Source organism: Seriola lalandi, unplaced genomic scaffold (genome assembly GCF_002814215.2).
Source record: "Seriola lalandi dorsalis isolate HSWRI2012SDOR001 ecotype SW California unplaced genomic scaffold, Sedor1 jcf7180002054939, whole genome shotgun sequence".
NCBI classification, from domain to species: Eukaryota; Metazoa; Chordata; class Actinopteri; order Carangiformes; family Carangidae; genus Seriola; species Seriola lalandi.
The window spans coordinates 173,164-187,202 of NW_019525659.1; the positions used below are offsets into that span (position 1 = coordinate 173,164).

The following is a 14,039-nucleotide window of genomic DNA, read 5'->3' on the forward strand; positions in this document are numbered from 1 at the left end:
TTTTTACAGTGTAAGTGAAAGGAGACGATGTTCAATCCTTCATAACTTCTATATCTTTAAAATTCAACTACTTGAGCATACTTTCAGCTAAATCCTTCATTCAAACTTTGAAGTGTTCACAACACTTCCAGCTATTAAGCGATTATTCAGTTGATTGATATTTTAAATTAAAGTTTCTACTATTTAGGATGCAGTTCATATTACTAATGATTACTTATTCACATTTTTAAAGCATTGTATTCCTACTTCCACCTATGGCAGTAAATAATTTGGCTTTCAAGTGTTTCAACAACATGTTTCAGTTCGCAGCTTTTGCAGCTAAGGGACTTCAGCTCCTCAAGTCTAATATTTTGGCATCTAATTTTTTAAAGCACGGTACCATTCAACCTCCAGGTTACAATTTCTGCTTTTAATCTTCAGCCATTGCTTGAGCTACTTTAGCATTACAGACTTCATTCAAACTTTAAACTGTTCACAACACTTTCAGCTATTAAGAAATTATTCAGCTTATTGATATCTTAAATATAAGTTTCTAATGTTTACGATACAGTTCATCTTTCATCATCATTAATTCTTCACTTTATTAAGGCAGTGAATAATTTGGCTTTCAACTGTTTCAACAGCATGGACTGCAGCTCCTCCAGTTTAACATTTAGAAAACTTAGTAAACTTGATGTTTTTCTGTTTTGTACATTTTGTTCATTTTTGTCGAGTTTTGTGCTGTTTGTAAAACTTTTCATCAACAATTCAGGTCTTTTTCAACCATTTTATGCTATTCAACCTCCAGCTTACAATTTCTGCTTTTAATCTTCAGTCATTGCTTCAGCTTCTTGAGCATTGCTACAACGATCTCATTCAGCCCTCAGCATTCACACGCATTTTCAGCAGGAAATGCATTTCCTTCTAAAACATTCTTACTTTCTAAGGTAAGTCTGACTACTGGGCATCTGTATGTTGTTTCACTGTTAGTTAACACATGACAAGGAGTAGACTGAGAATTGAGAGTGACCATTTAGATTGAGGTAGTTGCTTTGCTAAAATCAACACTTGCTGGGACTTGCTGTTGTCCAACTGTGACTTTTGAAGTTAAAAACGCTGGATAACAAGTGTGTCCCAGTGCGGTTCATCACTTCTGATAGAGAGTGAGAGAGACAGAGAGAGAATGACATGGCGCACAGGGCCACGGGTTGGACTCGAACTCAGGCGCCTGCATCTAGGATTACATCTTCATGCCCCCAGTGTGTTGAAATCTCAGGGCCTCAGACCCTCGGCATGGAGGAGAGCACCAGTTTGTCATCAGCTGCTGAATGCAAGTGAGCAAGTCATGTTGATTTGTTTTTAAAAGATGGTGCTGTTGTCTCAATATTACTATGATTAAACACAGACACAATTAGACACATTAGCTTCATGTCACAGTAACATAATGGCGTAGCACCTGGGTGTCAGCAGCATTTTCTGTGACACTGGAGGGTTTTGATGACAGAAGCTTTGCACATTCATGTGATGCTAATGATGATGATGAATTAGACACAAATTGAGTTGGACACCTAGATGCTCCTCTCTCAAGCGAGCAAAGGCATGAATAGAAATAAAAGTAGTCTGATTTTCTCTTCTTTCCGTTAGATCTGCTGACTGCTCATGTTTCTTGACCTGTCTCACCTTCTTTTTGATGATGTGACCATGTTCCCACCATGAAGTTTTTCTTCATTTGCAATTTTTTTTTCTCAAATTGCTTGTGTTTTCTTGGAGCACAGTACGTTCCGCTTTCTCTGCCACTGTCTACACCATCTGAATAATGAACATGCAGCATTGTGGTGTTGACTTTCAGAGCGGAAACTACAGTCTCATGAGTTCTTGCAGTGGCAGCATCACTTTGCAGAGATGGAAGCAGGTTGAGCCTGTTGTGTCTGCAGTGTAAACCAGACCACTGGGAGAATCAACACTGACATCTAATGTGCGGCTGTTGAAGAAAGATGTACAGCTGGAGGCCAACGCAGAGAGAGACTGATGAGTGAGATACTGAGGGAGATAGAGAGAGAGGGAGGGAGAGAGAGAGGGAGAGATTGATGAAGGGGGTGTATGGGGTGAGCTGCAGCAGGCGGTGTCGTGGTTAAACTGGTCGTCCAGCATCACAATTAAGCTGTGCTCAGGACAGAATACTGATGAGGACACTTGGACACCTCCTCTACTGCACTCCTTCCTCTACTCCCTTCTGCCACCATCCTTTTACTCTTTACATTCATTACATCCTTCATTTGCTCTCGTTTCTTCTTCCTTTCCACATTTTTGTGCTCCTTCCCATTCTGCATATCACCTTTTTTCCCCCTCCTTTCTTCCTCTAACCTTCCATCCCTCCTTCTTTAGTCCCTTACACTTCGTCTCTGCCTCTCTTCCTCCTCCTCATCCTCCCTCCATCTTTACATACTGTATTGGTCTTATCCCTTCCCTCATCTTCCTCTCCTCTTCTCCCTCTCTCTGCGGTCCTACAGTCGTTGATTAAATGTGAGCTTGGCGGTTGGTTGAGGATCAGTTCTGTCTGTGCGATGTGCAGGCGACGAGGCGAGGACGAGGCAGTCTATTAACAAGGATCCTGTGGTTAACGAGCCATTTTTAAAGCTCTTATAAAAAAAGCTCCAGTAGCCTGCCACCATAAATTGATGAGAAATTCAGTCTCTGCTAGCATGTGTGTGTGTCTGTGTGTGACCTTTGATGACCTTGTCTCAACTTATCAACTCCTAACCTTCACACTACAAATCTATGTTAGACTGTATGTCTCCAGTCTTGTTAACATATTTCTTATCATATTTTCTTTAAATCTACACAACGCTTCAAATGTAGTGGTGTATTTTTACAGCACTCCAGATGTGTTTTTAAATCTCTGTATGACTCTTAATGTGTTTACATATCTTTGCAGAACTCCATATGTTCCTATGTATCTCTAAAGAACTCCAGATGTGACTGTGTATTTCTATAGAACCTCAAATGACCCCCACAAGTGTTTACACATTTCTATGAATGTCCAGCCATGTCTATACGTCTCTATAAACTGCAGTTCCTCTAATGACCACTAGAGTCTGGCTCCAACAGTGAGTCAGTCCCCATAGACTCCCATGTTAAAATGTCCAACTTTACAGCAGAAATAAACATGTTTACAGCCTGGTACAAAACAGTTTTGGTCTCTAGAGCTAATTTCCTCCTTCATGACAATTGTTTATATAACTCACCTGTTTACATTTTATTAAGGTTTAAAGTTATGTATAAATGAGGGCGTCGCATCTTTGAGGAACAGGTGGCTGAGTGTATGCTCACCACAAACCAGCATGCACCGAAGTTTCCACACATGCCCCTTCCCTTTGACCTTTTTGGATTAGCTAGGAGCCAGGAGCAGAGTCAGACACTGGCAAGATGGCACGTTGGAGCAGCTCACTCTGAGCTTCAGAACCCTTGTGGGTGTCCATCTTTATATACAGTCTATGGTTGAAAACATCTGGACAGGAACATCTATCTATGTCCATTAACTACCATCAGTCTTGATGACTTTACACAGCCACAGGTTTACTTACCACACCACACATATTTGGCCCAATGGTTTCTCTACGGATCTTTAAAGAACTCTTAGGTTGATTCCAAAAAGAACCATGAGTGATCTGGCAGAACGTTTATCAAGCTGTTGTCTGGTCTGTGAATATGGAACTTACTTTCTTTCTTTTTTAATCCTAAATCTCTCCTTCTGTTTCCTCCTTTCCATCATCACACCCTCTTTCGCTGCTCTTCTCTGTCCCTCTTGTCTTTTTCTGCTTCCCTCTTCCTTCCATGAGCTTTTATTAAAGTCCATCAAATGTCCCTCTTACTCTCTTTGCCCCCCCTCTCCCAGTCTCCCTTTCCCACACAGCTAGTTCCATATCCCACCTTCATCTCCCCTCTGTTGCTTTTCTTCCTCATTTCGCCTTCCTCTCTTACAGAAATCTCCATCAAAGACAACAAGCATCAGTTATAAATAGTCTTTGAATGTTTCTCCATGAAAACATCCTGTAATGAAGGTTTAAAAAACTGTGGTGAGCTGAGTGGCCTCTGCTGCTGGTTTTTCCTGTCACTATCATCCGATGATGAGGGTTGAAAAATCTCAGAAATGTGGCATTTTTATGAGAGTAATAAAGGATTTATGTCAGCTGCAGGCTGCTGGGTGAGCAGCAGAGGGTCGGCTGTTTAATTCATAAGATGAAACTTGGCTGAGAGTTGGATGTGTTTCATTTATCTCACTTCTACAGCTCATAGTATGCAGGAAGAGCTAATGAGTCACACACACACACACACACACACACACACACACACACAAACACACTATGTGGGCTGAGGACGAGATGCACGTACTTGTGATTATTTACTATAAGTCCAGTGTGTGTGTGTGTGTGTGTCTGTTCGTGTGTGTGTTCGTGTGTGTGATTTCTACAACTCAGCCATGCAGATGCACGTTTGTGTGTGACTCCGAACACACAGGCGTGTGTGTATATGTACGCTTGTGTGTGCATCCTTGTGACTGTACATGCAGATACACGTTCACGTGTCTCTGGATGGCCAGGCTTCACCTAAACTCTCCAACCAAGAAAAACCAAGAAAACCAGCTGTTTATCTAAACGTAGATCACACCATCAGCCTAGTATGATTCACTATTATTGTTTTATCTGTTTTTGTCCATTATGAAACTTTTTTTTTTTTTCTCTGTATGTATGATTTTCCATCAGTTACTTATTAATAATATAGAGATTTGGTGAAACATAATTATCGGACCAACACTATTTTAGCAATAGTTTTAATGTATCTCACCTTGTAAATTGTCATGGGCGCCCTGGTGGCTCACCCAGTGCATACCACTTCAGTCGTTACCGCAGTGGCCTGGTTCAAATCCAGCCAGGGCCCAATGCTGCATGTCATTCACTCCCTCTCCCTCAACTTTCATGTCACTGTCTCACTATCACTATGACATTAAAGGCGAAACCTGCCCAAAAAATAATTTGGAAAAAATAAAAGGAATAACAAAAACAGATAAAACTTGATGGTTAGATTTATGAATCACACGTACGCACGTATGTGTGTGTGTACTGTTTAAGCTACTTCTTCTTCTGCTGTTAATGCGCCCCATACTGCTACTGCTACCCAACAATATATGTTGAAAAAAGCTACTACATCGACTGACACTGCTAATACTGCTAATACTACTACTGTTACTTTTAGTGCTCCAAGGTGTTCCAGTATTCTAGTGCTTCTGCTTTTCCACCTACTTCTTCTTCTACTAATATTAATGCTACAGCTACCCCTACCACTAATACTGTTTCTAAAAGTACCACGGATAATCCTGCTTCCAGTATCGGTATAGCTGATATTGCTGCTGCTGATACTGATATCTCTACTGTCACTACTAATATTAATACTATGGCCACATAACCATCATACACACAGCAGTCACAGCAGTTTTATTCTGACACAACCATCGTGTTCTGGACTGATATGGAACATATCATCATATCTCCTTCATATCACGCTGTCGTATGTGAACACATCAACTCTGTACTTACTGTGATTATAATCAGTGACTTGTTTGTGATCCTACCTGTCAGAGATCGAGTGACTGCACTCTCATACAGAGGAACTCCCTCTCCAGCATTATTAAACGCCTTCAGGGAAATCACATAGTGCGAGCTTGGCTCTGAGAGAGAGAGAGACGGAGAGACAGAGAGAGAAATTTGAAATCATATTTAGCAATCACAACATATATTATCATCTGAAGATGTAACTTTTTCCACTCAGTGAAATGGTGAAAGTTGTTTCCTGCGGGTGTTAAGGATGAGACTTCCTTCCCTCCTTCAGTCCTGGCCTGACTTTGTCACATATGTAGACAACAGATGGATGTGAAGACACGATGACTGGAGACATATGAACACTGTCATGCAGCGGTTTGTCTTCACTCTTGATGTGATGATGCTGCGTGTTCTCTCCTTGTGGCGTCAAATGCTCACATCAGTTAAAGAAACACGTCAGCTCCCCTCCCCAGACGCCTCGCCACATGAATTAATGATCACTATGAATTATAAATGCCATGTACATATGTGCGCTCGCTCCCAAGTGTGCATGCAACATGATGGCTGGATTTTATTTTTCCATTACTCCTCTATTATGAGACCTGAGACAGGAATTTTCATCTGCGTATAAAAATTCACCCAATTTGTTATTGTCTTCTTTGCCATGCAAATTGCTTGTTGTGGTCACTGGAGAGGATGTTTCCTTTTTTCCACCTCTCTCAATCAGATTTCCACCTCAAGCAGCTTTCTCGTTAAATTCCTTCAAATTATTGATTGTAATTAAATGGAGATTTCATCATCATAATGAATTAATGAAAAAGTTGAATGCTGTGTCAATATTGGCACTTTGTTGGCAGGGGCATGTTAAGTTTTTTTTGGACTCAATAAATAAAATGATTCAGTATTTTTCCACCAGTATTTAATTCCTGCCAGTGTGAAGAGGGCTTTGAAAGAGAACTTAAAGTTCATGTTTATTTACAAGTCCATAATTCCCCATAAAAATGTGAACTATGGAATCTGGGTGTAACCTAGCAAGCTACTAATACTGCACAACCACTTAATTATTTGTTTTTATATTTCATATAATCTATTTTATCTTATTCATTTTAGATTCTGTTTTGTATTCTTATTTCATTTCTAAGCACATTTCCCCTTGTTGCTGTTATTCCTTTGTGCTGCTGTGTCACAGTTGAATTTCCTCTACGAGGGATCAATAAAGGTTAATCTTATCTTATCTCACTTTAGCTATCGCAACTGCAGCAGATCTTTTTTTCCAGGCTTTTTGCCTTTATTATTTGTATAGTGAAAGGATGACAGGAAAGTTGGGGAGAGAGAGAGGAGATACAGCAAAGGGCCTTGACCCGGATTCCAACCCGGGCCACTGCGGTAAGGACTGAGCCTAAATGGTACTCGCTCTACCATGTGCCCCTGTAGCAGATCTAGTAACCACTTTAAGGTAAATTTAACTCTTCTTTTTTTATCTTTCACACTGAGATACACATGTCTCCGTAATGCGTTCATGGAAATTATTTTTGTCTTAACAGTAATGTAACATAAAACGTATATGTTTCTTTTAATGGAACTAGCCAGTAGTTTCCCCTTTGTTCTAAACTAGGCTAAACACCTCTTGGACCTGTCTCTTTATTGGAGGGACAGAGATCGAACTGCTATCAGTCTTCTTATTGACCCCCCACCCCTTCCCCACTCCGTCCTCACCGAGGTTTTCGATGGAGTAGTATCTCTGCTTGCTGTCCACCCTGACCGTCTCAGCGTAAGGACTTCCCACTCCATAGCCGATGATGTAACCACGGACCAGGATGTTGGGACTGAGGGGGGGAGTCCAGGACATGATGATGCTGTTGGGCAGCGGCCTGACGTGCAGAGAGCTGGGCTGGTCCGGGACCTGACTCTCTGCAAAAACATTAACATAGAACATTACACTAAAGAAGAATATTACATGGGGTTGTAGTTCTTAGGACTCCTCAGTATTGCTGTAGTCCTGGCTACGTGCCTGGCCTCCACCACCAGCAGTTTTAAAGCTACCCTGATTTGTAGCTGCAGTAGCAGGTACTTAGAGCAGCCTTAGCTAACAGATGCTAACCCTGTTAGATGTGTATTAATCCCTAATAAAGCCTGACACTTTGTGTTATTCCTCAGCATCAGATTAGATCAGATTAGATCAGATTAGCGGGCTCTTGGTCTTCAGGGGGGAGACGCTCAATCTCACTTTATTGAGTGATAATCCATTGAAATTAGATTTCCGTCTCCCTCTGTCCCGGCCTGGAAATACAGTTAGCATGGATGTGTTTGCATGTTTTTTTTTGTTTTGTTTATCTCAGCACCTTACTGCTGATCAGAACATCCTCCTCTGAGCTGCAGCCTCACATCAGCTTTTCTCATCAATGTGCTAGAAATGATGTTTGTTAGCTTTCTTGTTTCTTGTATATTTTTAGAATATGTCATTTACAGCAGCTGATGGTTGTTCTAGCAGGAGAGTCAAGTTTTCATAGAATTTCTAAATGAAAACCTAAAAAACATATTCTCCAAATGTTTTTAATCAGACTATAATGAGGTTTGAAGCACATGCAAGGAGATTTTTAAATATTTATGAATGTACAGTAATTCTCAACCATTATAACTTCTGTAAAGACATATTCTAGATTATCACAGCTGTGTTTTAATAAATGATCCTTCATTATCTGTTTATACTCCATTAATGGGTGTCCTGTAGCTGTTGACAAATATATTAATAAAGACTTAAATCTTCTCATAACCTCAATATATTTGTCCAGCTATTTATTCCGCCTTCATGTTGTGCTTTATATGTCGCAACAACTTTGTCCAGGAGTGTGTTGGACTGTAGGCAGAACAGCTTGAAGCAGAATTAAAGTATAACTCCATCTGAAGACTAAAACAAAGACAGGAAACCCCAAAGTATCTTTGCACCAGCACTTCTCCTATCGGAAAGGAATTTCATCTTTTAACGGTATAAAAAACACTCTAAAGTTTTACTGTTTGTACCATTGATCTTTAACCAACAGTGATATGCAACAGTATGCATCTACTGTACCCAATGATCTTATAATCCATTTCATTCCATTTACATTTACATTTTATACTGCTTAGAAATGATCATAAAGTACAGAGTTACCCTCTGCTTTAAATATCTCTTATCTGTTGTCTTTTTGATTAAATTGGAAATGCAACTTCTAATTTCTCTGCACGAAAATATCTTTTCTGCTACTTTATTTTCATTTCCTCTCTCTTCCGCCTTCCCTTCCTCCTTCCAGCTTTCCTTTCTCATTGTTCCCCCCCCCCAGAGGCGAATCTTCCCTCAATCCATCCATCTCAGCCCTTAACTGATTAAATATTTATGTGCTTGTTGGGACATTGGAGGTATTTACATGCTGTTGTACAGATTACTGATGTTACCACACACACAGACACACACACACACACACACACTCTCTCTCTCTCTCTGTTCTTACCATCCAGGTCATTCTCCGGCGTCTCAGCAGTGTACCAGTCACTGGCCGGACCCGTACCATTGGCCGTCATGGCTGCAACCTGGAAACTATATTGACTGCCCTTCTCCAGACCTGGAAGAGAGAGAGAGAGAGAGAGAGAGAGAGAGAGAGAGAGAGAGAGCAAGGCAGAGAGGTCATGTCTCCACAACTACCTGAATCATTTGTAAACTCTACAGCTGTTCACCTCCACTGTCATAGATGTTTTTTTCTGTTTCAAATAAACAAATAAATTTCCGTTTCACTATTTATTTAACAGTGACCACATAGTAGATGAACACAGAAACGCTGGAGTGTCCTGGACCAGTGATGGTGCAGTGTAATGTGATGGTCAGGTAGAAATGTTTTCTTCATCTGTAATGATGAAGCATTCTTCTTTGCTAAATGTCTGATTCATTCTTCTGCCTGGCTTCTCCTGAATAGTAACAGCAGTTGAGACTCATGGGTATCGAACATCGCATCAACAACATACAACAAATGCAAAACATTCATCTTAAAAGGTTTGAAGAAACGCTTCATTCATTTGGTTTTGATTATATTTTTAAGTAATAAATACATTTTTAAACAGGCTTTTGTTATGTCTTTAAATATAGGATGCTATTGTTACTTGTCTTTAAAGTTAAATTTAATTTGGTAAAGGGCATTTAATGACTTTTTAAGGTCCTGACATACAAAGTTTAGGACTTGGACTTGGTTTGAGTTAATTCAGGAACCAGAGGCTCCTACTTTTATGTTTCTGATCAATGGGCACAGTGTTGTATCTTTTGATGAAACTGTTATTTTGTGTCAGTTTTCCACAGTTTTCCTCAGATTCAGATTCCTCCTCTGCAGAAGACTTACCATTTAGATTTGAATGATCACATGACCTTTCCTGCAGCCCTGCCCTGAGATGACCCTGTCTCCTAGAAATTATGTTTATGTACAATTAAACCTAAATCTAACAGTAAATACATTTGTTAGGAAACATTGACTGTGTTGAGAGTTTGTTCAGACGCACTGTTCTTTGTTTCTTTTGAATGAATGAAGCAGCAGCAGTCAGCAGGAGGTGGTGGAGATGGAGGGCTGGTGTACTGATGTTTACATCCAGAGTCCCATTAGTGGTTAAGGCCACAAAAGCACTTAGTGAATATTAGTGGTTTTGGTTAAATGTAAATAAACCTTTTGTGTCTTAAACCAGACCAGATCAGAAGAGTCTGAACAGATCCATAGCATACTTTATTAAAGCTGGAGTCACTATACATTAAGTATCAACATATTTGTGACTTGCTAAATACGCAAGTTAACAACATATATTCATTATGTTGATAAAAGACATAATACAATTTAGCTGAAACATCATAGGAGACATGGCTGCCCTAAGGACAAAGCTCCAGTGGTGTGTTTCTTCTCTCCAAAACGTTTATATTGTTCTTGTAAAAAGCTGCAGCCTCTAATGGCAGGATTTTACACTGTCATTGTTTTACTCTATTAATTTAGTAAAATATTTTGTTTTCCAAATTTGGTGGAAGTGTAAAGAGATAATCTAAAGATTGAAAGTTTGAAACTTGTAGTTGTAGCTTTCACTAAAACAAAGATCCAGAGAGTAAATGGCCAAGGATCAGCCCTCTGATAGTCACTGACCCTTTAATGTCCTCTACAAGAAAAAAGCAATGGAAAAAATTTTTCTTTGCGCTTTTTTATTTACTTGGGTCAATAATAATATCTCTCTTTTTTTTTTAACAGACCCCATAGTTATTTAGATATAGACCTCTACCAAACAGTTGAGAAGTCCCTTCATGGTAAAAGTATAAATACATTTACAAATACCAAAAACTTTTTCAAGAAATGAATTGAACTTGCTCATCTCTGTGGCGGTACAACAGCACACATTTTTTTTGGGCTGGTCATGCAACAGCACGAATGTTTTTTGGCCAGTGGTGTAACAGCACTTAAGCCTTTTTGGCCAGTAGATCAACTCTATTTCTTGTTGTATGTTGCGAACATTCCTGGTTTGAATATTATGTTACATTTGCAAATCATACTGATATATAAATTTTTCATCAAATATATAATGAAATAACATTAACCTCCTAATACCCGAGCTCTATTCTTTGCTATTTAGGCTTATTGGGACCTGAGAAAAATGATGTCCACATATGAGGACATTAGTTTTAAATTTCGATTACTGAGTGGCAGTATAATATCCTCATATGTTGTCACCAGGCCCGTGATATTAATAACAGTGAATGTTAATAAGTTTTTTATTCCATGAAAATTGCTAATTTATTATCTTAGCATCACTACCTGTATCGCTGCAATTAAATGGCAATGGAATATCATTAAATGTGTCATTTTAACAACAATGAATGATCAACATTTTTTTATTTCATAGTAAATAGTCAATTTTAATTACATTAGCTAGTTTCTCTTCCTTTACCATAAAGTGACAGTTAGACTGTTTGGTAAAGAACGTTTTAAAAAATATATATCTTACCCTTATTAGACTTATTTTTGTTGCATCAAGTTTCATAATTCTGTTCAGTAAGACTATAGAAACTTACCTTTAAAAATTCAGACAAAAAATTTTACGTTAAGACTCAATTTTCTCGTTCTTACTTAAAGACACAGTCACATCTAGTGGTTTTTGTTAGCACAACATAACTAAACCGTTCGGAAGAGACAGCTCAATCAGGGTTAGTTAAGTTCAACACATTTTTAAATGAGAAATAGTGACTCAAAATGTGTGCTCTACCAAACGGTTGTGCAGAACGTTAAAGGGTTAAGTCTGCTGTGTAACGTATATTGAAGAGTAAACAAAGAACGAACGTTAAATGTGTCACCCTTTTATCTCATCAGTGAAACTGCAGGGTTTTATTTTATTTATTGAAATTCAGTTGTGTATTCTCTGTTTGTAAAAAGGGTTATTATTGCTGACAGCAAGGTTTGCGGCAGGCGGATCGGATCACACACACACACACACACACACACACACACACACACACACACACACCTGTCACTGGGAAATGAATCCTTGCATGGACAGACAGATGAAGATAACCACCAGTGGAAAATAATGAAAAGGAAGATCAGTTTCATTCCAATCCTGCAAACCTCAAATTGAAATTATAGCTGGTGGCAGTTGTGAATGTATGTGCACACAAGCACACACACACACACACACACACACACAAATGCAGATGTCAACTCATGCAAATGCAGATTTTCTTTCACAGGAGAAAAAAAGAACATACACACATACAATGTCTACTGTATCACCACCCACACACATGCACATTTCCAGATGCACTAAAACATGAACACATAGGATCTGAGTCTGAGTTTGTCAGGATCATTGAGAACATTTCTCTTTCCTCACATGGAAACTACACAGGTTACCTTTTGATAAAAACAAAGTGAAGTTGAAATTAGGATAAATATATATTTTTCTTATTGTCAACAAATCCCATTAAAAAAGTAACACCATCAATCAAGTGATCTGACTAAAAACTGTGACTGTGTATCAAAAGCCTGATATTTCCTATTCCTCTGTATCATAGAGCATCATTGTTAGACTAACCAGAGATCCAATTGTATATGAATCTAATCAAATGCTCTGTGTCCTTTTGTTTGAGTAATATTTGATGAACGAGAGGAAATGATTAACCTGAACTTCCTGAATTCAAACAAACAAACAAACAAAAAGAATAAACTCCCTTGCAGAGCCTCACCTGTGAACAGGTACCAGAAGTTGTTGGGTTCAATGGCCTCTTGGTCTCCACGCCGACCGGTCTTCCTGTATTTGATCTTGTAGGCAGTGATGATGCCGTTCTGGGCGCTACGCATAGGCGGCTGCCATGACACCTTGATGCTCTGAAAGATAATTAAGAAAAAATAATTAAACTAATTAAACTGAAAAACAACATCTGACTGAGGACACTGACCGGACACAGACAGTAAAAGGCCCACCTCCAAAATGGGAGGAAGACTCTCAGACTTGATCATTTTGTGTCTCCTTGTAGTTGTTCATTGTCTTTGTTTGTTGTTTACTCAGTATCTCTTCTGCCCATCAACATGACATTTGATACACAGACATGTTGAGGGACAGACACTGTGAATTTCAGTTTGACAGCCCATGTCATGACTGACTTACTGCATTTGGTATATAGAATTAAAAAGAGAAAAACATTGTGTTTAAACCCTTACCAATTCAAATGTGATGTGTAGGAATGAGAAAAACACACCACTATTAGCTTTATAATGACCACAATGAACACACTCAGGGTTTTGAAATTTAAACTATTTCAACATTTTAAAAACACGAGAGTTATTAAATGACCCCTAAGAGAACAACTTCAGACTGTGAATTTTGTGTCACAAAGACATGACATGAATGCAACATTATGAGTGTGTGTGTGTGTGTGTGTGAGAGCCAGGAGTGAGCGTAAATCTGATCAGCAATCAGCAGTGAAGCCCTTCTGGCTTCTGTGTTTCTATGTTTCTTCAGATGAGTCTGATACTGATCTGGGGTCTGTACCATGAAGTGAGATTAGTGGGTTATCAAGACATCTTTGGGCCTGTCTCAGGTTTTCTGGTATCATGAAGCTGGCTCACTATTAACTGGGGTAGATCACCATGGTAACCTGTGCTGCATGGCTTCCCGTCAACAGCCCAACCACTGACGTCATGTGTCTCACAAACCTCACTAAATAACAAAATAACAAAGACTCTTTCATTCCCAGCAGGATCCTGATGGTGACGATGATGATGATGATGATGATGAGAAAACTAAAAAACTAAAAAACTAAACTAAATCTGTCTTTTATTAGAAAACTAATGTTCACTATTTCAATATTTGTCTTATTCGTCTCTGTTTCAACAGCAGAAATCAAACTAGAAAATTCCAGGGAAATTTTGAGTGCCACGGGGGCTACTGCCGGGATGAGTACATGATTTATTTCCA

At 39.1% G+C, this 14,039-nt stretch overlaps 1 protein-coding gene across 1 annotated transcript in view; it reads right to left on the bottom strand.

Moving 5' to 3' along the window:
* dcc (DCC netrin 1 receptor) overlaps window positions 1-14,039 on the bottom strand; it is a 211,243-nt gene that overhangs the window by 73,954 nt on the left and 123,250 nt on the right. Inside the window, exons 12-15 of the mRNA XM_087171665.1 lie at window positions 12,808-12,949; window positions 9,065-9,175; window positions 7,293-7,487; window positions 5,609-5,704 (exon numbers count right to left, since the gene is read on the bottom strand). Coding sequence (XP_087027791.1) covers window positions 5,609-5,704; window positions 7,293-7,487; window positions 9,065-9,175; window positions 12,808-12,949 — 544 coding nt within the window. The remainder of the gene's footprint in view (window positions 1-5,608; window positions 5,705-7,292; window positions 7,488-9,064; window positions 9,176-12,807; window positions 12,950-14,039) is intronic.